The sequence below is a fragment of the Myxozyma melibiosi genome (genome assembly GCF_037950935.1).
Source record: "Myxozyma melibiosi strain Phaff 52-87 chromosome Unknown BZA70scaffold_1, whole genome shotgun sequence".
NCBI lineage: Eukaryota > Fungi > Ascomycota > Lipomycetes > Lipomycetales > Lipomycetaceae > Myxozyma > Myxozyma melibiosi.
This window is the reverse complement of record NW_027042915.1, coordinates 1,506,432-1,527,523: the sequence shown is the minus strand read 5'-3', so window position 1 is coordinate 1,527,523 and position 21,092 is coordinate 1,506,432. Positions and strand designations below refer to the sequence as shown.

Sequence of the window (21,092 nt, the reverse complement as noted above, 5' to 3'; positions counted from 1 at the left end):
GACTGTATTTCAAAATGCTTATAATTATAATCTTTTTTGTAAATGATGAAGATGTATCATTTAGGGGAATAAACGGATAATGAGGTAGTCTGTCAGATCGAAATCGACGGCAGGATGGGAAAAAACTGAACTTTCGCTTCGACTGATTCTTGACGCGCTCCGCTTCCCACTGAGCAGTGAGATTCGGATCAGATACATCCTTAACCGAAGGCCACTGGTTGTATTCGGAGGGCCAGTCAGCCCACTTCACCAAGTATTATAGATGACGTCGGTAGGTGCGCTTGGTAATAATCCTCTCAGTATCCCAAGTCCCTTTTCGACTTTCGGAGTCTGGCGAGTCCGCTTCGGCGTTGTACTGCATTTAGCGGTGGTACCTCTGTAGACGATCCACCGAGACCACGCTGCGCATTCCAAATTACTTCGTCGGTAATGCAAGGCGATAAGCTTGAGACCCGACCTACTCAGTTTGCGAAGAGATTCTCTCCAGTATTATCTTAATCTGGCGCTCCTCGCGCTTCTTAGCGCGACACTCTACCTCGGTATGACCGTACTTCTCGCAGTAGCTGCATTGAGAGCTTCCAGCATTGCCATTGTCCGAAGCCTGTGCCCGACGCTTCCTGGAGCCCCGGGAACGGCCCCGCCGTCTTCTTTTCTTGACCACAGCGTCTTCCTGATCAGAGACGAGGTTTGTGGGAAGATCAAGATCCCTGCGGACCTCCATTAATCTCATCGTGCGTGCGTGAATCTCTTCACGGGTCGCGTCCCAGTCAAGAGAGATCATTACATCAAATTGGAGGTCGTCAGGAAGCCCTAGAACGTAAAGGTCCGCTCGAAACTGTTCGAGGTCGAAACCGTCCTCGAAGGCCTTGAAGTCGGCGAGATACTCACTTGCATCACGATCTCCAAGAGTAAGGGAGAGGTAGGACCTCGTGTCTGGAAAACTGAACCCCCCAGAGAAGGCACTAGATTTGGCCCACTTTTGAAACATCTCCCAGGTCTTGGGTTTATACTCGCTTAGGAGCCTAAGCAAGGCGTAGTTGTTCCATTCGGATTCGAGGCCCTTATCCATCTTCGATAGGGCGTAAGACACCTTGTTGAGATCGGTGACCTTGGGCGTTTCAGCCTGGGACATTCCGGGATTCGCAGAGACGAAGCGTTTGACCGAGAGCCACCAGTGGCGACGTTGAGGATAGGTGAAGCTCGAGCGACAGATCTCAGGATGCGGGACCCAGACTGGGTAACCGGAGGAGGAGCCACGCTGCTCCTGCTTGTCCAATTCCGCTGAGGGAATATCCTGCGGCTACAGCGTCTGCTCGGTAGAGCTGGGTATCATATCCATGGTAGGACACCCGTCGTTAGAGAGCGCGGACGGTAGGACTGGCGGCCACAGCGGTCTCGAGATCAAGTTGGTCGGTAAGCGCGATGGGAGTGGTCTCGGCCTTTGATTCCTAATAGCGCGGGTCACGGGAAAAGCAATTGCAAATAATTCTCTTCAATCAAAAGGATGAAAGGCTCAAAATTGCAATAAATACTTGAGATGTACTAGTTATAAAGAGCGAAGGGATTGTCCGATAAATGAGATAGCTAATATCAAGGACTCTTCAGAAGACTAAATTGGGCGGTGGCTTGTGAAAAAAGTATTGAATTCGTGAGCCGCGCGGAGAAGCATGCATCCAAAAGTAATTCTAAAATGGCAAATATTATTCTATTTAAGGAAATCTTGTACTGTTTTAAGAAATTCAAGGATAAGACAAATTGAATTATTGTTAAAATAAAATCATTGCAGACAAATGTTTCAAATCAAAAGATAAAAGGGAAACTAAATAAATAAAAAACCGCTTAGTAGACCTCAAAGCCGGGGAAGTTGTTGGTCTGAACCTCTTGGATCTGGCGGATGTAGTTCGGCAGACCACCCATGTAGTTCAGGACCTCCTTCGGCTTTCCGGGAATGTTGGTGCCCATGTACTCGGACGCGGTCTCAGGCAAGAGAGTAGCGTTTCCGTACATCTCGACCTGCTCCTTCCAGCTCTTCTCAGCCTCCGAAGTAGCGTCGATGGCGGCCTTGCCGTTGTCACGCAGGTAGTTAATGGTGTTGACAATCCAGTCGCCCTGAATCTCAGCGCAGGTAGGGCCGTTGCAGAAAGAGGTAGGGCCCTGGGGTCCGTAAAGGAAGAACATGTTGGGGAAGCCAGCGGTGGCCAAGCCCATGCTGGTCCAGGTTCCGGCCTTCCACTTGTCCTGCAGAGTCTGGCCCTTGGCGCCCTTGATGTCGATCGCGAGAATACCTCCGGTGACAGAGTCAAAACCAGTGGCGAGGATCAAGATGTCGAGCTTGTGGTGCACACCATCAGCGGTGATGATACCGTCCTTGACGACCTCGGTGATGGGGTTGGACTTGGCGTCAACGAGGTCGACGTTGTCCTGGTTGTAGACCTCGTAGTAGCGCTGCTCGAGAGTGGCGCGCTTGGTGCCAAAGTAGTACTTGGGCTCGGCGGGGGCAAGCAACTCAGCCTTCTTGGGGTCCTTGATTCTCGGCAGAACCTTGGAGCGCCAGAAGTCGTAGGCGTATCGGTTGGACTTGGGGTTGATGATCACGTCGAAGTAGTTGCCGAGCCAGAAAGTAAGACCGCCCTCCTGCCAGACCTCCTCCATGAACGCGTTGCGCTCCTCGTCCGAGACGTCACAGGCAGACTTGGGGTTGAACTCGCGCTCGATTCCGGCAAAGGTCTTGTGGCGAAGAGAAAAGATGTGGTCGTACTTGGTCTTGTCCTGCTGCTCCTTGGTGATCTTCTCCTGACGCATGGGAAGCGCGCAGCAGTAGCTGCGCTGGAAGACGGTCAGGTGGTCGACGACGGGAGCGACGTCCTGAATGACTTGAAGACCGCTGGAACCGTTTCCGACAACACCGACGCGCTTGCCCTTGAAGTCGATACCCTCGCGAGGCCACTTGGAGGTGTGGCAGGAAATGCCCTCGAAGGTCTCAAGGCCCTTGAAGTTGGGGATGTTGGCCTTGGAAGCAAAACCGGTGCAGAGGAGGACGTAGCGAGAGGTGAAGGTGGTGCCGTCCTTGGCGGTGGAGGTCCAGATGTTTGCCTCGTCGTCGTAGACCGCGGAGGTGATGCGGGTGTTGAAGCGGATGTCCTGCTTGAGCTTGAGCTTCTTGTCGAGATGGCCAAAGTAGCCCTGGAGCTCAGCCCAGCCGGGGTACTTCTCGGTCCAGGTCCAGTCGGAGTAGAGGTTTTTGTCGGAGAACTCGTAGAGGGGGATCTTGGAGTCGGTGCGGGCGCCGTCGTAACGGTTCCACCACCAGACACCACCGAGGTCGCCAGCTTCGTCGATGACGAGGACCTTGTAGCCCTGCTCGCGAAGACGGCGGAGAAGGTAGACACCACCGAAGCCGGCGCCAATGATGACAGCGTCGTACTCGGGCTTGGGAAGAGAGCGGGAAGGCATGATGACAGAGCTGGGATATGAAGGAAAGCTGAGAGATAGAGAGAGGATGTGGTGGAGGGAGCAGAGAGTGAGGAGCAACAGAAGGGGTTCTTAAGTACAGAAGAGAGGGGAGGTGCAGAGCAGCTACTCCGCACAGCAGAGATTGCATGCTGAACGTGCAAAGTGAAGGAATCCCAGCGTTGAGTCCACGAGCGTGCGGTTGCAGCTGGCGAAAGAGGGGTCGCGAGACCACTCGCGCGGGTCCTGCTCGCAGCCAGAAGTCCGAGATTGTCCGGCGACGAGCATTTCTGAGAAGAAGACTCGCTGCGGAGTGCTTTCCTGCTGATCTGCTGCGGTTCTGGTCTCGATCACGAGGAGTTTCGCGCGAGGGAATGGTGAAAGTGAAGGAGGGCAGCCGGGATTTGATCCAAGTGACTTAGTTTACTCGGCGACTTACGTCAATCACTGTGAGCTGCTTCGCCATCACGGGAACAGACCCCACCTCTTTGCACTTTAAAGATATGTGGTCGCGGTAAATTGCTGGACTCTCGGGATTTGAACGTATTTAACGTGGAGATCGCTGCTAATTCCACCGTAGTTCGGTCGTCGCTTGTGGCTCGCATCGACTCCAATACGAATTGAAGATCAAGCACCGACACTAATCCACTAATCCAACACTTACGTACGTGATGCTTTAATATTACACTAGTTCTTTATCCTATACGGTGCACTACGTTGTAAATGTCCGATAAAAGTAGGATCTGTTGCTTGAGGAGTAAGAAAAGCATACAACTACTCAGAGTGCACCGCGACAGACAAAAAAGGAGTAGAAAGACTGCTGCCTCAATTATTAACAACTCTCTTACACACTATAATCTACGTGATAGAGTAAAGTAAAGTAGGTGACAATCAATTTTGTTGCTTTGGCAGTTAGAAAACACTACGACTACTCAGAGTGCAACACAATAGATAGAAATATCTACTGCAACTTGAAGGCCTCCTCGGGCTTGATCGAGGCAGTAAAGTCCGCCTTCTGGGTCTGCATGTCGCAAGGGAAGCTCAAGTGCTCGTGGATCCAGGTCCATTTGCCGTCCTTGCCCTTGTGCGCCAGACCGGTTCGTCGGAAGGCAGTCGAGAACGGGGTGCCACCTGCGGTTCCCCAGGTGTGCTGGATCATGGTCGAGTACGCGTACTCGGGAGAAAGAGCAGTGATCTCGAGATCTTTGTACTGCATCTGGCCGTCGTTCCAGTACGGGAAGATGGAGTCAAAGTGTCTCTTGAAGCTGCCGCGCTCGGTGTTGCCAAACATGTCGAAGGAGAGCATGTCGTCAAAGTCGTAGAATCTGCGAGCGCCGTCCATGCCGTTCACGACGTCGTGCATCGACTCCTTGTTCCAGTAGCGGAGCCAGCCAACGTAGAGCTGCTCGAGAACTTCCTGCTCCACATACTTGAGGTCGGGGTTGTGGTACTGTATCGAACTCTGGTCAATTGCTGTACTGAGATTGCAAAATATCAAAACTAGCTCAACTAACCTTGCTCTTGGTCATGTGCAAGTACTCGTAAGTCTTGTCGATGGACGAGAAGTTCTCCTGTAGAAGAATGCTATTAGTAAGATGCTCTAACAAAGCAAGATCTGAGTAAATGGGCACACACGTCCTCCTTAACGAATCCGTCTTTGTTCATTTTGCGAGATGTAGGTAGAGGTTCTTTGCGATGGGGATGCACAAGAGTCAGGCACAACAAAGAACAGAGTCAGGATATATAAACATCGCGGCACATCACATGGGGACCTGCCATCTCCGCACTACAAGAACGCGGGGTACTCGCGGGGTATTCGCCCAAATCGACGTCGAGTTGAAGTTCACTCAGCTCTCGATGTATCTCGCCGACGATTAATCGGCATTTGACCCTCATCCAGAGCTGAGCTAAGCTACGGGCACCTTCTTATCTCTTGGGTTCAGTCGTAGCGATATTCCCTTAAACGGAGATATCTCGAGCCATACTGTGATCATCCTCAGCACCGACGACTATATCGCCATTCACAGCTGCTCAATTGCATATTCTCACAAAGAGCATTGTACATTATTCAGGTATTGCCCCAGATCGCAGTTGCATCGAGACTCCTCATCTCGGGGAAATGGTGTTTCCTCGCGCGAGTGACAAAATATTATATCGCACACGGCCTCTCATCCTCGCTAAACCACGCAAGCCAAATCCCGGATCACAGTTTCAAGGGGCTGGTGGAGATATTTGTGCTCGCTGCTTTGTTTACGTTCTTCATATGATTCAGCAGCTGTGAAGAACACGTATTTGATGTATTTTACTGTATCTTGCTGCATCGGCCCTGATCTCCACCCCGTCTTCTTGTTTGAAGATCTACAAAATTGGCCTACTCTTACTCTCTTCTCTCTTCGCATACCGTCCTCTTTTGCAGTTTCTATGCTGATCTTGAAAAAAACCCTGCATCACTTACATCTCCCATAACCGCGGTCTATTCAGTAAGCTTGACTCTACTGACCATCCCCAGATCTACAACTGTTCAACTCTGTTAGTCAGATGTACCAAAGCGGCAGAAACGAAGGTGCGGCTCTGGTCACGTGCGCACCGGAAAGCGAAGAGGCGGCGCCGCATCGCAAGCACGGTGCTGCAGCGGCGTCGTCAACTGTTCACATCTTTGTCCACCCTTTCTTTCCTTCCTCGTTGTTTTGTTTGTTTGCTCAAAGCAAGTGCTGGTTGGTCTCGCTTCTTTATTTTGCTGCAGAGGGTTCTGTAGTTGCTTCTCCTGAGTTACTCCTCCTCTCCACGCATCTCTGGAAGACACCGGAATACGCCGAATCAATATTTTACACATTCTTGTTCAATATTTTCATGTTCATACCAGTTGAGAAATGGTATATCCGTCTCTTGCACCCAAAACCTCGCATTTCCTTGATATTAACTTGCTCTATCATAGCTGTGGCTTTCAATAGTTGGTTTTGGTCTCATCGCCATCCTAGTCGTGCGGATCATTGGTTTTTTCTGCGCGTTTCGGAGAGCTCCGCTTTCTCTCCTGCTCGCACTCTTCGCCGCCGTGTACATTGCTTTCTCTATAATCTTGCTGGTTCCCATCGATCTTGCCACGACCACTTCAGATTACCAACCTCTGCTTTATCTGCCGCGTCAGGCGACCTTTGCGCTATGGAGAATCGTGTATTGGCTGTCTTTTGCTCTCACATGGTTAGTATATCCTCCAGCTGATTTGACCTGTCGTGATCTCTAGCTAAATTTACTCCACAATATCCAGGGCGATTCTTCCCATGACGCAGGCATTTCTGGAGTCTGGTCATAAAGACAGAAGCAAGCGAATGCAGGAGGCGATCAGGTCTAACGCCCGGTATCAGCTCGTGCAGCTCACGTTGGCAGCCGTCGGGCTCGTTTACTTCACGTTGTATGCTGGCTTCTCAATGTAGGTTCCAAATGTCTCGTTTGATTGCTTTGGTAGGATAGAGTAGGGCTAAGTCTCTATAGTACGTCTCTGAAAGCGATGGCGATTGCTTTATCACACAGTTATTCTTTGATTCTGTCAATAATCTTCCTTGGAATCGGAGTCGTCGGAGTAAGTATTCTAGATTTACAGCACCCTTATGTACTACTAACCTTTTCTGTAGATCCCCCGTGCTCTATACAACAGATCATCATCCGATAAGCGACTCCGGGCGCTTGAGGAACTTGCACCCTCCTTGAAAGATCACCAAACCGAGGCTCGAATGCAGTACAGCGACGTGTCTGCTGAGGTTCGCGCGCTGACATCAGTCATGGATGGACCGTTTGAATTATGGATCGCAGAGCTAATCAACGACGCGCAAGACGTCGTACCCGCTCCGCCGTTGAACAGAATGCAGGTCACAGAGGAGTATTTGTCGACGCTCACGTTCCGGCTGCGCAAATGCAGACTTCAGTACGAACGATACGAGTATGAGTGGAACCAGCTGATTCTGCAAGCGGCAGATCTTTTGGATATCATTGCCAGCAGACAAACACACGAGCTCAGGTTCCGGATGCGGAACAGTAAGCTTTCGCCTAAGCTAGCATACTTTTATTACGTGTGGATCAAGCCACTGTTGTTCAAGATCTACGCGTTGCTCACGGCCGCGTTCTCGGCACTGGTGGTCATGTCTGAAATTCTCGAGAGCACCGAGTTTTCGATCCTCGGATTCTTGTCTACACTGCTGGACGGTTTCCAGCAAGAATTGCTCTCGTTTGCGATCGTGGGCTACATGTGCATCGCTGCGTACTCCAGTCTGGCCAAAGTGCGCATATTCAACATCTTCAACCTCGCTCCTAGACACACAGACACGCGGTCGGCTATTTTCTACGCGACGCAGATCTGCCGCATGACGATCCCACTGGCGTACAGTTACATCAGCATGGTGCCGCCTCACGTACAGTCGTCGGTGTTTGAGGAGTTCTTGCAGCCATCGATCAACCTGACGCCGCTGGGCAAGTACTTTGTCCAGTGGCTGCCGCGCTTTATCTTGATCCCGGTGCTGGTCTCGTACTTTAATCTCTACCACTGGTTGCAGCAGAAGCTTGGATTTTTGGACAGCTTTGGAGAAGACGAGGAGGCGGTCGGCAGCCGCGCGGAGGGCAGAGATCTGATCTCGTACGAGCTGAATGCCAGACGCATTCGGGCGGAGAGCCGTCAGACCACGCTGTGATATCGAGAAATACATACGAGAGACGAATGTACATAAGTAGTCAACTACATAATTCCTCTTAAGAAAAAAAAACTATTTGTACGCGGTTTCATGTACGCCGCTACTGATTTGTAAATTATTAATATTAATCCAGATTACTAATCAGTAAGCATTGCGGTTAAGGGCTTCAGCGCGCATAACTGCACCAAACCACAGACGTTTACCACAAATCCAAGTCACGTGCGATTGCGCGACCCTGTCAATAAGCAGAGTTCATGGCCAGAAGGGAAAAAAATCTGGCGATGGGCCCTCGGACAGCTCCCAGCTTATCGGCTGCTTTGTCAACCCGCTGGTTCTTCTGCTCCTCCTCGTTCCTGCTCATATCTCTCCTTCTCCCGCGTCTCCCTTCCTTCTTTGTCTCCCTCTTCCCTGCATTGCATTTCCTTCCACCGGGACACAGGTTATCCGCTCGCGAACTGTTCGTCCTCGGCAGCCTGCCTTATATCCACCTCGACAGCCCCCGTCCTGCAAATTCTCATCTGACTCGTCTCTGATCTTCAACCTTCTTCCCAATGTCACGCTCCGTTCCCACATCGCTCCTGCGCACCTTCCGACGAGGCGTGTCCTCGTCCGCCAAGGCAGCGCAGGCCGTCGGTACGGCTGTACGCCAGCAAGCTGCTGCCGCCGAACCGGTCCGCAGCGCAGTCCACCACCCGTCGCCCTCGTCAGCACCGCCCGCGAACGCTCCCCCGCCGCCGTCGATCCCCAGATCATCGAACCGACCGATGTCGTTCCCCTGCCTCGACGTGCTCGAGCACCGTACCCGCTCTCTCGACTCTGGCCCAGAACCTACGTACACCCGCAACGTCACCGGCTACGAACTCTTCCACTCGTCCGTGCCCCTCCGGCTCGACAACGGCGGCATCCTGCTTGAATTTGACATTGCGTACGAAACATGGGGCACACTCAACGCAGACAGATCAAACGCAATTCTCCTCCACACCGGTCTATCCGCTTCCTCGCACGCGCACTCGCATGCAAAGAACCCCGCCCCGGGATGGTGGGAGAAGTTCATCGGGCCCGGCTGCGCTCTCGACACCGACAAGTTCTTTGTCATCTGCACAAATGTCATCGGAGGATGCTACGGCTCGTCTGGCCCGTCGTCGGTCGACCCTTCTGACGGCCAGAAGTACGCCACTCGGTTTCCCATCGTCACGATCGACGACATGACTCGCGCCCAGCAGCGTCTGATCTCGCAAAAGCTCGGCATCAGCAAACTCCACGCCTCCGTCGGCGCCTCCATGGGCGGCATGCAGTCCCTTTCGTACGGCACACAGTTCCCCGACCTCGTCGGCCGCATCGTCTCAATCTCGGGATGCGCCCGCTCGCACCCTTACTCCATCGCCATGCGCCACACCCAGCGACAAGTCCTCATGGCGGACCCGAACTGGCGCCGCGGGTTCTACTACGACAGCGTCCCCCCGCACGCGGGCATGAAGCTCGCGCGCGAGATCGCGACAATCACTTACAGATCCGGGCCGGAATGGGAGCAGCGGTTCGGGCGCAAGCGCGCCGATCCGCGGAAACCGCCTGCGCTCTGCGCTGACTTTTTGATTGAAACCTACCTTGACCATCAGGGCGAGAAGTTTTGCTTAGAGTACGATCCCAACTCGCTGCTCTATGTCTCCAAAGCGATGGATTTATTCGACATGTCCTTGTCCGTGCGCCAGAAGGCAGTCGAGACAAGAGCGCTCACCACCGCGCGCGAGGAGACAAACCCGCCCACCTGCTCCGTCCCCAGCGATCCCTACGAGGAAGTCGAGGATTCGAGCGTGCCGCACCAGCTCAACTTTGACGAGGCGCGCGAGGATCTGGTGGCGGGTATGCAGGCGCTCAAGGAGACCCCGGTCTTTGTCCTCGGCGTCGAATCCGATATCTTGTTCCCTAGTTGGCAGCAGAAAGAGATCGCGGACGTCTTGCGCGAGGGCGGAAATGAGAAAGTCGAGCACATCGAGCTGAGCTCGGAAGTCAGCTGGTACGGCCACGATACCTTCCTTCTTTCACTAAACGAAGTCGGCGGACCTGTCAAGGCCTTCCTCGAAAAATCCATCTAAATCTCAGAGAGAAAGAAAAAGCTTGTTTGTTTTAAATCTTTCCACAAAAAAAATGGATGTCCACAGTCGGTTATGAATTTATATGTTGCATACGGAGCCCGGAAAATGGTTTGCTTTTCTGTTTTAATATTATTGTCTCATTTCATCTCATGTTTTTGCTCTCATATTCTTACATTTTTTTGTGTTGGTCTGCTACATCTCTTTGGAATCAAAATAAATTGGAACTAAAATATGAAATTATATGTTCTATGGAAACTGAATGATACACCAGTAATAAACTATCAGTCGCAGGACACAACTGCCTACAACAGATGGGCTGTTGCAAACGAATCTACAAACACAAAGATGCCTTTGTCTACGAATACTTAATTATTCTGAGAGTGTTTGCTTTTTTTTCTTTGGGGTTTTACAATACGGAACCGCTCCGCGCACGCTCTTCCCTTCCGTCAGTCACTATCAAGAAACAGCAACCCCATCACAGCTTAGAAAGGTCCACAGACACATTCACAGCACAGACAGGATAGACAGAACAGGAAGAGCGCGCGCGGAGGCGGCTGGTGCCAGGATCAGGAAGAATGCATTACGCATACTCTTGCTCGAAAACAAGAACAAGAGTTATGTGGGACTCTGCGACACCGCTTGTGTTGAACAAGCGGACTCTCAATGTCGCCATACCCACTAAAACCCGACTTCACCCAGAAAGCAGTTCAAAAACTGTCTCCTTATTGGTGGTTTGTCAATGTTGTCGCATGATCCGCTCGTCTTGTCGTCAGAAGTCTCTAGCCTCGATGGCCCCCCCTCGTGACAAGACGGTTGGTCGCGCGGACTCTCTTCAACACTCCGTCGCCACGGGCTCCGTGCGACGGCGCGGCGTGCCAGCGCGCATGTGTGAGAGACGCGACAACGTAGACGTTTTAGATCCGATGAGCAACCTGGCTAAAGAAGAATCTCATCAGATCGACCGCCCGGCCAACAGCACCAGTGAGGCACCTTAGGGGCGGCCACGCAGAGTACCGAGCCGGCAAGGGAATAACTCCCGAGCAAATGTATGCTCACTCAGTACCCGCGTTGTTTGCGGAGGTTGTCAGGCTCTAGATACCCTGCGATACCGCCACAACGTGTCCTCCCACGTTAGCCCACGAGCTGTGTGTACTCTGCCACGCAGCCCAAGGACTGTAGCGGCCGAGAAGCAAGGCGCGAATAGCTGCAGCCATGACGAGACTGTCCAATGACTCTCTGCGGCCAACGGTTCCAGAACGTCATTCTGCCGACAGCGTGGAATGCACCGTACTAGCGCGCTCGCTTCCCGCTAGAGTTGACTGACCTCTTCACCTAACGACATCCGCGACCGTTAGGTTGCTCGACGTCCTTGCTGACCAAAACAGGTGGCGGGCGGCCATTTGCCTGGTTGGGTTAGCAAGGACGTTGATGCCGCAGGGTGCGCGGTAGAGGACCTACGCATCTTCGTATTTGCCGCTAGTTGAAGCTCTGAATCGACCGTGCAACTGTACTTACTATATTTTTGCCGTGGTATAGTGAGATCAAGCAGCCAGCTTCACAAATCTGATCTTCCACTGGCTGCTTCGCAGAAATGACCGGGTGGAGCGTCCTCCGGTCATTCTGCGGGTCCCAGTGGGACCTCCACCATGGAACCAAACACCCCGCCCATACGAGAAGCCTCTCTGGGCAGGACTGCCTGGTGCCAGGAAGCCGCTAAGCTGCGCACAAAAACGTAAAAACAGCTAACCAGCGAGCTTAGCGACGGGTATCGCAGTCGATCTATTGCCGGAAAATAGATGTGACTGATAGTGTGGGAGGGGTATCGAAATCAACTGATGAGGGAAGGGAAGAAGAAGGGAGGAAGAGGCGAGCGCGATGAAGTGGGCGGGCTGCAGGTCAGGCGCGCGTGTCTGGATATTGGGGTTTCTTGATTTGGCCGAAAGTAAACAGGCACGTGACGAGTAAGCCATTTCGTTATATTATATAGATTGGGGTGTGTTATTACAATTAATAAGGATTTTATGTTCGATTTCTTAGTGGCGCTAGCAAATATTGCTTGGGGGAGGCAGTCGCATGCCACTTGATATGTATCAATATCTTCAAACCGTGGGAATGATCAAGAGCGCTGGAAGCACTTTAGAAAGATGGACGATAGACGACATAGATTTGAGCCAGAGTGCGTTTTATGCTATCTATATAAAGGTTTGAATCGAACTGCCATGATGAAAGAAGTACTCCATCGCTATTCATGTAAGTCGTTTCTGGTGTAGTGTAATATTTCTAAGAAATGAGTAAGCATTCATACATATCAGGCATCTGGTTACGTTGGCAGACACGGCGAGTTTGAACCTGTATTCAGGATTCAGACGCGCCCTCCGCACTTCGTCACAATGTAATCCGATCTTTAACTCGACTGTCGGCAGTACGGCTCCCTGGAAAAAATGTTACACGATTGATAATGCTTTTAGGAGTCTAGGAAGCTGGTGATGAGCATCATCTCATTCATATTTGCGCCTACCATGAAGGGAACCCGCGTGATGTTGTCGTCGTCAACAGTGCTGTGACCGCTCCCGTGGCAGGGGGGGGTAATTCACGGACGACGAAGCAGCCGGCTGCAGATATTTGCAAGACGTGTTCAGGCTTGAGAGGAGATCTGTGAATTAACATGATGGCGGCGGAAGCGGTGATTTGGGGGAGTCGAGAGGGTATACATGAGACTTGCTTCTTCCTACTCAGGCCAGCCGCGCATTCTGGCGATCGTAACCTCCGCTTGGTGGAGGTCGGCCTTGAAGCTGTCTCAATATTTTCTTCTAGTGTGCTACTTATACTGCTTGTCTATTTGATCGTCCTGTATACTGTTTGCTGGTGTACTTCCTTTCTACTAGTGTTAGGTAATGAGAGAATGAGAACAGTTTATTTTTTTTTCTTTCTGGGTTTTACAATACGGTACCGCTTCACGCGTGCTCTCCTATTCTGTCTGTTACCACCCAAACAGTAACCCCATCACAGCTAAGACAGACCTTCACGAGAAAGATCGACAGCATAGACCAGGAAAGACAGAACAGGAACAGCACGCGCGAAGCGGCTGGTGCCAGGATCGGGAAGAATGCGTTACGCATACTCTAGAATTAAAAATCCTAGAGTTATGTGGGACTCTGCGACCACGCTTGTCGCTAAACAAGCGTGTTCTCAATGTCGCCATACCCACTAAGACCCGACCTCACTCAAAGGCAGTCCGAAGACTACCTCCGTATTGATGGTTTGTCTGTTGTTGTCGCATGATCCGCTGGTCTTGTCATCGGAGGGCTTGTTAAAGCAGACTTCCCTCGTCGACAAGGCCTTTGGTCGCGCGGACTCTCTTCACTACCGTCGCCTACGACTCCATGCGACGGCGCAGCTTACCAGCCACACGTTTCAGAGACTGCGACAACGTTAGACGTTTTGAATCCGATGAGCAACCTGGCTAAAGAGGAATCTCATCAGATTGACCGCCCTGACCAACCGCGCCCGTCGTGACAGATGTCTTGACAACACGCGGAGGGGTCGGCCACGCAGAGGTACCGAGCCGGCAAAGGAATGTCTCCCTGAGCATGTATAGGCTGAGCATAGTGCATATGCTAGCTTATGGCTGCTCACTCGGTGCATGCGCTGTTTGCGGAAGGCTGTCAGGCTCTTGGGATGCTGCAGGCCAGCCACCCGTACACGTCTCTCCCGTGTAGCTCGAGAGCTGGGTGGGTACCATGAACCAAGCGCGATAGCTGCAGGCCATGACGAGACTCTCTCCCGACCAGTCCGCGGGCCAGAGGATTGAGAATGTCATGCTGCCGACAGGTGTGTACCTGTACTGGTCGCGCTTGCTTCCCCCAAGAGTTGACTGACGACTTCACCTAACGACATCCGCGATCGTAGGTTGGGGAGACGCCCGCGGGCGTTTTGCAGCGGAGTGCGAGCTGGAGGACGCTCACGTCTGTATAATGAATGTTAGCTGAGAGCTCTGTTACACTATATATCTGTCCTTACTATTATTGCCGTGTGTATAGAGTGGTTGCAAGCAAAACCAGTTGGATGATCCGCAGATCAACCACTAGGCCGCCCTTCCGGTGGTGGAGCAACCACCGGTCGTATCGTATCGTATCGTGCGTATAGCTCGCGCCCGAGACACCTAGACCAGACAAAGAACCAAAGAGACCCGACCGCATAGGTAAAGCTTGGATCGCTCTCCATACGGGCGGGTTACTTTGGGTGTTAGATAGCAGATCAGACTCACCAGAGATCATGAACAGGAACAAAAGTGCTGGTGAGAAGCAGTGGCAGGCGATGCCGTGGTCCATATATTGCTGGGAAATACATCTAGAAAGAAGCAAAAAAGGGATGGGATCAAAAAAGTGATGACGGATAGAAAAATAGAAGAGAGGCAAGAGGAGAAAGAGGCGAGCGCACTGAAGTGGGCGGACTTCAGGTCAGGCGGGCGCGTGTTTGATATATTGGGGTTTCTCAATTTGGCCGAAAGTAAACATACACCTGACGCGTAGGCCACTTCGCAATGCCCTATACTCTGGGTTAAGTTATTGCAATAGTAAAGGCTCTCTTGCTTAATAGGTCGTAGTGGCTGAATAAGTATTTCTTGAGAGAGGCAGTCGCATGCCACATGGAGGCGAGTAAGATAAATATACAAGACTCTTGCTTCTCAACTGTGTGAGTATCTCTGTAAGCAATGATAATTGGATAGTATGGCTCTGAACGTTTTGTCTTTCAGCTATGATTTACCACTAGAGGATATATCTTGAAATAGTATGTCTCTACGCTATGCACATTGAACTTGAGTCGAATGTTATGGTAGCTGATACAGAGATTGTATTATTTTACTCTGCGTACAGGTCAAACATGAGTAGTGAACTCGACATTGTTTCCATCAAAGTCAGTGACAAACGCTGCGTAGTAATCCGGAGCATACTCAGGTCGCGGTCCCGGTGCTCCGTAGTCCTTTGCGCCGAGTCCGAGCGCGGTGGTATGGAAGGCCTTCACGACATCGACCGAGGGAGCTGCGAACGAGATATGCTGGGGCGCAATCACGCGGCCTTCTTTGGCAGTGCTGACGACAAAGGCGTCTTTCACCGAAGTGTCGTTGGAGTGGTAGACAATCGTGCCCTCTATGATGGAATGGTTGTTAGTGGAGTGTTCGTGGCGTGAGAGTGTAGAAAGTTGTGTTCAGAACTTACCGGCTTCATAAGTGACCTTATATCCCAGAAGCAGGAGGATCGGGTCATAGAAGGCGCGTGCAGTCTTCAGGTCCGTCACGTACAAGCGATAATGATCAAAGAGTGTCATTGTAAGCTAATCTGATTTCGAAACTATAAATTGATTTGATAAAGACGGCTGAGAGAGAGTAAATTGGAGGAAAAAAAACCAGTCGCTGAGGCCGGCCTTTTATGCTACGGGTTTCAACTAGTATTCAGTTAGGAGTTTGCGATTAGTATTCAGAATCGTTGGTTCTTATCCGGTTGGGAGTTTGTGATTAGTATTCACTAAAATTGTGGCTCGATTCCGGCCATCCACCCAACTCGCTGATCGCGACGCGACATTTACGTATCGCTGACGCTCCATAACTGGATCATCGCTCAACAGACTTAACATATTTCAGCAATGTCAATTCTCTTGGGGATGATATTAAGTATAGATAGTTCGCGCCCAACACTAAACTATGGCATACGCTAGGATTTCTCTAGCAGAGTTCACTAATCTAAAAATGCTTGCCAGATTTTGATCTGTGCACAGGGCTCAAAGCATGACCTCTACATGGTCCCTGCTCCATGCTATTGTTGATAAATATATTTTCAGTTTTGTTCATATACAATCTTGATTACAGTCAAAAATAAAAGCCAGGCATGTAAACTTTTACAATCAGTCACGCAATAAACAACAAGCCGCGCATGTACAATACACAATCTACAACTTCAAAAGTCTGAGCGCAAATCTGGCTTCCTGCACACTTTGCTCCTCGTCAGCAATGACCTCTCCCTCGGGGAACTCGCCCTCGACCTTTTCCAAAGGTCTGCGCAGCGCCTTTGTCAAGAGCGCCTCGTGCTCAGCAAACACGTCGGTGAGACCGACGCCGCCGTCCTCGAGCATCCTGTACTGAACCTTGACGTCATCGACGGCGTTCAAGCCAGCCTTCTTTCGCAGTCTCTGGACACGGTTAATGATCTCGCGCGCCAGACCCTCGGTCTTAAGTTCAGGGTAGATGGTAGTGTCGAGAATGATAAGCACATCCTGGTCGGTGTTGGTCTCCTGGCCGTGCGAAACGCTCTCGGAGCTCAGTCCGCGGATGACAGTGAGATCGCCCTCGATGAGGTTGATACCGTCGACAGTGATCTTGCCACACTCAACAAACGACTCGACCTCGTCCGACGTCAGCTTGGGAAGAGCGTTCTTGACGCGGACGATGTCGCGCTTAAGCTTCTTGCCGAGCGTGGGCCAGTCGGCCTCGCAGCGGTACTCAACGCCGTACTTCTTCTCATCCGACGTCAGGATCAAATCACGGATGTTGAGCTCCTCAATAATGTACTGCTGCAATCCACGGATATCCTCAAGGTACTGTTCGTCGTGATGCATGACGACCAACGTCTTAAGAGGAATCTTAAGACCGATCGTCTTCTTCTCACGCAGGGCACGCGTCAGCTCAATAACCTTCTGCATGCGGCCGACAGCGCGCTCAGTAACCTCGTCGGCAAGATCAGATCGCGCCTTGGGGTACTCCAAAAAGTGAACGGAGCGAGCATCCTCAGGAAGCAACTCCTTGGGGATGTAAGCGCGAAGGCGCTGGTAGATGTTATCGGTCAAGAACGGCGTGAACGGAGCCATGGTAAGCACAAGAGTGTACAGGACCTCAAACAGAGTGTTGAGAGCAACCACAGTGTCCTCAACACCCGACTCGCCCTTTAGACGCTTTCGGTTGAAGCGAATGTACCAGTTGGTCATATCGTCGATAAGCGAAAGCAGGCGAGGAACGACAGTGTACAGTCTGTATTCAGCCATCTCGGCATGAACAAACTGAATAAGAGTCTGCAGCGATGCGAGGATCCACTTGTCCATCACATTGTCACTCTTGAGGTTGGGATCGTACATAAACTCACGTCCCTCGTTCTTCTGCAGCAAAGCAATATGGCCCTCCCAGAATTTGTACGAGTTCCACCACGGAAGCAAAACCTTCGAAACAACTTCCTTAACTCCCTCCTCCTTGAAACGAAGAGTCTCCGCACGGATGACGGGCGAGTTGATCAAATACAGTCGCAGAGCGTCGGAACCGTACTTGTCGATAACCAGCTCCGGGCTGGGATAGTTCTTCAACCGCTTCGACATCTTCTTTCCATCACTTGCCAGAACAATACCAGTAACAATGCAGTTCTTGAACGGCGAAGTGTTAAACAGATGGGTACCCAAAACAGTCAAAGTGTAGAACCAGCCACGAGTCTGATCAAGACCCTCAGAGATAAAGTCAGCGGGGAAAGAGGCCTCGAACTTGTTCTTGTTCTCGAAGGGGTAGTGACCACTGGCGTAAGGCATACTGCCAGACTCAAACCAACAGTCGAACACCTCCTCGACACGATGGAGGACACCCTTGCCTTTCTTGGAGGGGATAGTGATGTGGTCGATCTTGTCGCGGTGGAGATCGGTCAACGGGCCACAGCCTGAAAGCTCCTCAAGCTGCTTGATGGAAGAGATAACAACGACCTCCTCGTAATCATCAGAAACCCAAAGAGGGATAGGGGTACCCCAGTATCGGTTACGCGAGATATTCCAGTCACGCGCGTTGGCGATCCAGTTGGCGAATCGCTTCTCCTTGATGACAGAAGGCACCCAGCGGGTCTTCGAGATGTTGTTGAGCATGTCAGGGATAATCTCCTTGATGCGAACAAACCACGCAGGAACCGCCCGGTAGATGAGCGGAGTATCCGAACGCCAGCAGAAGGGGTAGGAATGGTTAATCTGACCATCAACAATGAGCGTTCCCTTCTCCTTCAAGTGCTTGATGATCTTGCGATCAGCACCCTTGACGTATTCCCCAGCAAAGTCCTTGACAGCATCGGTGAAATTACCATTGTCATCGACAGGGTTAGGAGGAGGACGACGATCGCTGATAACACCGCAGTCCATGGCAACGTTGAAATCGTCCTCACCATACGCCGGAGCCTGATGGACAAGACCGGTACCACTATCGGCGGAAACGTAGTCCGCGTTGACAACACGGAAACCGACGTCCTTGTACTGCTCGTAAAAGTAGTCGAAAAGAGGCTCGTACTCCCATCCCTTCATGTCGCTTCCCTTAATGCGCTCAACAATAGTGTACTTCGCCTTCTTCGGGTTCTTGTACAGAGTGGTGATCAACGACTCAAGCAGGATATAGTATTTGTCATCCTTCTCGTCGTGGATTTTCACGTACTCGAACGAGGGGTTGGCGGCGACGGCCAAGTTAGAGGGGAGGGTCCACGGGGTGGTGGTCCACGCCAACAGAGCGGTCTTGTGCTCGGGATCATTCTTGAGGTAGAAAGCAACGACGACGGCCGGGTCAAGGACATCCTTGTAGTTCTGCTGAGCCTCGAAGTTGGAGAGGGGAGTCGTACAGGCAGTGGAGTACGGCATGACACGGAATCCACGATAGACGGCGTCCTTCTCGTAAAGCTGGGAGAAGACCCACCAGACAGACTCCATGAAGGTCGGGTTGAGAGTCTTGTAATCGTTGTCAAAGTCGATCCAGCGTCCCAGTCTGTCGATGGTCGATCGCCACTCGTCAGCGTAACGCATGACAATTGCGCGGCACTCCTCGTTGTATTTGGCGATACCCATCTTCATGACGTCCTCCTTTCCGGTGATACCAAGCTTCTTGTCAATTTCGTGCTCCACAGGAAGTCCATGGGTATCCCATCCAAAACGACGCTCGACGTAGTGTCCCGTCATGTGGGCATAGCGAGGCACGATATCCTTGATGGTAGATGCCAAAATGTGTCCGTAATGAGGTGTACCTGTGACACTGTTAGTAGATGCGAGATGTAGACTGTTCGTGAAGTGCGTAGCCAGTAAACATCATGTTTATCAGCTGCAACTTCTAACCACAGGTAGAAACAGTAGCATTGAGCCACCGAAGCAAACAATGGTCGATACGGGGGGCAAATAGTAGACACTTACCGGTAGCAAATGGTGGACCATCGTAGAAGGAAAACGGTTTCCGTCCCTCCGATTGTTTCACACTGGTCTTGAAAGCATCCCACTCCTTCCAAAGAGCCAGGACCTTTTCTTCCTCCCTTGGGAAATCCATTGCGTGTATTTCTACTAGTAAATCGCTGTATGGAGAAAGAAGTAGAGGATGTAGGGGATGATGGATGGATTACTAACTTGGACGTCGAACTTTTTTTTGTGCAAATGACTCTTCACAGGTCGCTGCGAGTCTAATTTTCTGAGCCGCGCCGGTGATGCAACAAACGCATTCCGTCTGAAAAGTAACGGCTTACTATAACTGCAGTAATTGTCAAAGCGCATTTCCGAATACAGACTCTGCTCAGCTCTACTATTCTCGACCTTATTTGACGCTCAAGTGCTGTGGTGTAAGAGGCATATACTCGACTTGTCGCAGCGGCAGCATCTCCTACAAGTCCTCCGAACATGGCTGAGGCTTCCCGAGGAATAGACATGTCGGCTTCGACTATCAGCAACACTTCACTGATAACACAGACCCGTCGGCGGGCGCGAGCTCTTTCGTTTCCTCTGGTTCCTGTCGACCTCTATCAGTCGGCTTATTCTTATGCATCGTCAACCTCTATCAACTCATATCACTACTCCAACGGCAACTCACCGGCGCGAGCGGACTCGGCATCTTCAATATACTCGTTTGGCAGCGGAAATTTGCACTGGCGGTATCCAAGCGCCAACAGTGGATTAGCTGGGTCGTCGATAATGGGCAGCAGAGAGTCATTTTCTGACGACAACGACGGCAGCTACGATGACGACGACACCAGCTCTACTTCTTCGTATGCTGGATCAGACGCTGATACCGATCCCGACGAAGACGTATCCAGTGAAGAAGAAAATGGCCAATCCAGTAATAGCGAAAGTGAGGATGACTCCGACGACGGGAACTTCGATCCATCAGCCTATGTGTCGGATAAGATTTTACAAGCATTTGATGCAATGCTGCTTGATCGAGCAGTTGTTGTGCAGGCACAAAGTTCTGGTCTTCTGAACTCGAAGTCCAGGGAGTTGCAGCAGATGCAGGAACTCTCTACAAAGCGAATCTACGAAACTCGAGCGTCATTTGTGGAGGGACTGCGCACGCTTCGCGAGGTTCAGAAGGATCTGAAATGGGTTCAGCGACATGTGGATTCACTCAAGAAGAAAGTGTCGTCAAAGTACCCAGCGGAGTACAGCAAAGCTAGAGAACTGATCCCGGAGATTATTGAGCCAGAGGACGATTAAACGTCTCGCTTAAGATGATTGGTTTCCAGTTTGTTGTAATGTATTATACTTGTATGTGTTATTGGCAGGCGTTTGTGCATGGGATTATTTGCTAAAGGTGGACTATTAAGTCATCATTATAAAAATCATGTTTGTATTATAGAATATAATTCTTGCTCACTATGATGGGATTGTTCCCTTCTGTTGGCGAAATCATCTGACTTTTCAAGTGTATGGACCGCTAGTCCTTTCGATCTTAACATGCTCTCACTGTCCGTCTTCAGTAGAAGTCATTGATAAATTGAAGCTGAATTCGACAGTTAAATCGACGATCGCCCTACGGACTTGATCGTAGCGCTCGGTCTCTGCTTGAAATCGTCTTTGATCTGGTCCGTTTTTGCATACGAAGTCGATAAATTCCTCT

At 51.1% G+C, this 21,092-nt stretch overlaps 9 protein-coding genes across 9 annotated transcripts; 4 read left to right on the top strand and 5 right to left on the bottom strand.

Annotated features, from left to right (window-relative positions):
- Positions 1-457: 457 nt before the first annotated feature.
- On the bottom strand, positions 458-1,132 carry BZA70DRAFT_265001 (uncharacterized protein; the record flags this gene model as incomplete). The annotated part of the gene is made up of 1 exon (XM_064910941.1): positions 458-1,132. The coding sequence occupies one exon, from the start codon at positions 1,130-1,132 to the stop codon at positions 458-460; it is 675 nt and encodes a 224-aa protein (XP_064770680.1).
- Positions 1,133-1,723: 591 nt separating this feature from the next.
- Positions 1,724-3,672, bottom strand: BZA70DRAFT_21120 (uncharacterized protein). Its single transcript, XM_064910180.1, has one exon. The coding sequence runs from the start codon at positions 3,451-3,453 to the stop codon at positions 1,840-1,842; it is 1,614 nt and encodes a 537-aa protein (XP_064770679.1). The 5' UTR covers positions 3,454-3,672; the 3' UTR covers positions 1,724-1,839.
- Positions 3,673-4,233: 561 nt separating this feature from the next.
- BZA70DRAFT_21112 (uncharacterized protein) lies at positions 4,234-5,551 on the bottom strand. Its single transcript, XM_064910179.1, has 3 exons — positions 5,086-5,551; positions 4,965-5,021; positions 4,234-4,900 (listed from the first exon to the last, which is right to left on the bottom strand). The coding sequence occupies exons 1-3, from the start codon at positions 5,113-5,115 to the stop codon at positions 4,412-4,414; spliced, it is 576 nt and encodes a 191-aa protein (XP_064770678.1). The 5' UTR covers positions 5,116-5,551; the 3' UTR covers positions 4,234-4,411.
- Positions 5,552-6,112: 561 nt separating this feature from the next.
- BZA70DRAFT_21125 (LMBR1-like membrane protein) lies at positions 6,113-8,334 on the top strand. Its single transcript, XM_064910181.1, has 5 exons — positions 6,113-6,323; positions 6,386-6,648; positions 6,716-6,877; positions 6,940-7,027; positions 7,080-8,334. Exons 1-5 carry the CDS (start codon positions 6,321-6,323, stop codon positions 8,127-8,129), a joined length of 1,566 nt encoding a protein of 521 aa, XP_064770677.1. The 5' UTR covers positions 6,113-6,320; the 3' UTR covers positions 8,130-8,334.
- Positions 8,260-10,448, top strand: BZA70DRAFT_271845 (Alpha/Beta hydrolase protein). The gene has a single exon (XM_064911545.1). It carries the CDS (start codon positions 8,681-8,683, stop codon positions 10,220-10,222), a length of 1,542 nt encoding a protein of 513 aa, XP_064770676.1. The 5' UTR covers positions 8,260-8,680; the 3' UTR covers positions 10,223-10,448.
- Positions 10,449-14,209: 3,761 nt separating this feature from the next.
- On the top strand, positions 14,210-14,836 carry BZA70DRAFT_271837 (uncharacterized protein; the record flags this gene model as incomplete). Its single annotated transcript, XM_064911544.1, has 3 exons — positions 14,210-14,358; positions 14,389-14,544; positions 14,577-14,836. Coding segments are annotated over 3 exons (483 nt in total), but the record flags the coding sequence as incomplete, so codon positions are not given.
- Positions 14,837-15,045: 209 nt separating this feature from the next.
- BZA70DRAFT_308476 (Glyoxalase/bleomycin resistance protein/dioxygenase) lies at positions 15,046-15,689 on the bottom strand. Its single transcript, XM_064914855.1, has 2 exons — positions 15,442-15,689; positions 15,046-15,372 (listed from the first exon to the last, which is right to left on the bottom strand). The coding sequence occupies exons 1-2, from the start codon at positions 15,548-15,550 to the stop codon at positions 15,101-15,103; spliced, it is 381 nt and encodes a 126-aa protein (XP_064770674.1). The 5' UTR covers positions 15,551-15,689; the 3' UTR covers positions 15,046-15,100.
- A 353-nt stretch (positions 15,690-16,042) lies between these two features.
- BZA70DRAFT_271835 (tRNA synthetases class I-domain-containing protein) lies at positions 16,043-19,688 on the bottom strand. The gene is made up of 2 exons (XM_064911543.1): positions 19,406-19,688; positions 16,043-19,242 (listed from the first exon to the last, which is right to left on the bottom strand). Exons 1-2 carry the CDS (start codon positions 19,533-19,535, stop codon positions 16,169-16,171), a joined length of 3,204 nt encoding a protein of 1,067 aa, XP_064770673.1. The 5' UTR covers positions 19,536-19,688; the 3' UTR covers positions 16,043-16,168.
- BZA70DRAFT_271834 (uncharacterized protein) lies at positions 19,689-20,817 on the top strand. Its single transcript, XM_064911542.1, has one exon. It carries the CDS (start codon positions 19,880-19,882, stop codon positions 20,687-20,689), a length of 810 nt encoding a protein of 269 aa, XP_064770672.1. The 5' UTR covers positions 19,689-19,879; the 3' UTR covers positions 20,690-20,817.
- The last annotated feature ends 275 nt before the right edge of the window (positions 20,818-21,092 follow it).

Coding starts and splice junctions, on each gene's coding strand:
- BZA70DRAFT_21120 (XM_064910180.1), bottom strand. CDS start 3,453: ATGCCTTCCCGCTCTCTTCCCAAGCCCGAGTACGACGCTGTCATCATT.
- BZA70DRAFT_21112 (XM_064910179.1), bottom strand. CDS start 5,115: ATGAACAAAGACGGATTCGTTAAGGAGGAC. Junction 5,022..5,085: donor ACGGATTCGTTAAGGAGGAC/GTGTGTGCCCAT, acceptor ATTCTTCTACAG/GAGAACTTCTCGTCCATCGA. Junction 4,901..4,964: donor TGCACATGACCAAGAGCAAG/GTTAGTTGAGCT, acceptor AGTTCGATACAG/TACCACAACCCCGACCTCAA.
- BZA70DRAFT_21125 (XM_064910181.1), top strand. Junction 6,649..6,715: donor CTGTCTTTTGCTCTCACATG/GTTAGTATATCC, acceptor CACAATATCCAG/GGCGATTCTTCCCATGACGC. Junction 7,028..7,079: donor TTGGAATCGGAGTCGTCGGA/GTAAGTATTCTA, acceptor CCTTTTCTGTAG/ATCCCCCGTGCTCTATACAA.
- BZA70DRAFT_271845 (XM_064911545.1), top strand. CDS start 8,681: ATGTCACGCTCCGTTCCCACATCGCTCCTGCGCACCTTCCGACGAGGC.
- BZA70DRAFT_308476 (XM_064914855.1), bottom strand. CDS start 15,550: ATGACACTCTTTGATCATTATCGCTTGTACGTGACGGACCTGAAGACT. Junction 15,373..15,441: donor TAAGGTCACTTATGAAGCCG/GTAAGTTCTGAA, acceptor ATTCCATCATAG/AGGGCACGATTGTCTACCAC.
- BZA70DRAFT_271835 (XM_064911543.1), bottom strand. CDS start 19,535: ATGGATTTCCCAAGGGAGGAAGAAAAGGTCCTGGCTCTTTGGAAGGAG. Junction 19,243..19,405: donor TGGTCCACCATTTGCTACCG/GTAAGTGTCTAC, acceptor ACAGTGTCACAG/GTACACCTCATTACGGACAC.
- BZA70DRAFT_271834 (XM_064911542.1), top strand. CDS start 19,880: ATGGCTGAGGCTTCCCGAGGAATAGACATGTCGGCTTCGACTATCAGC.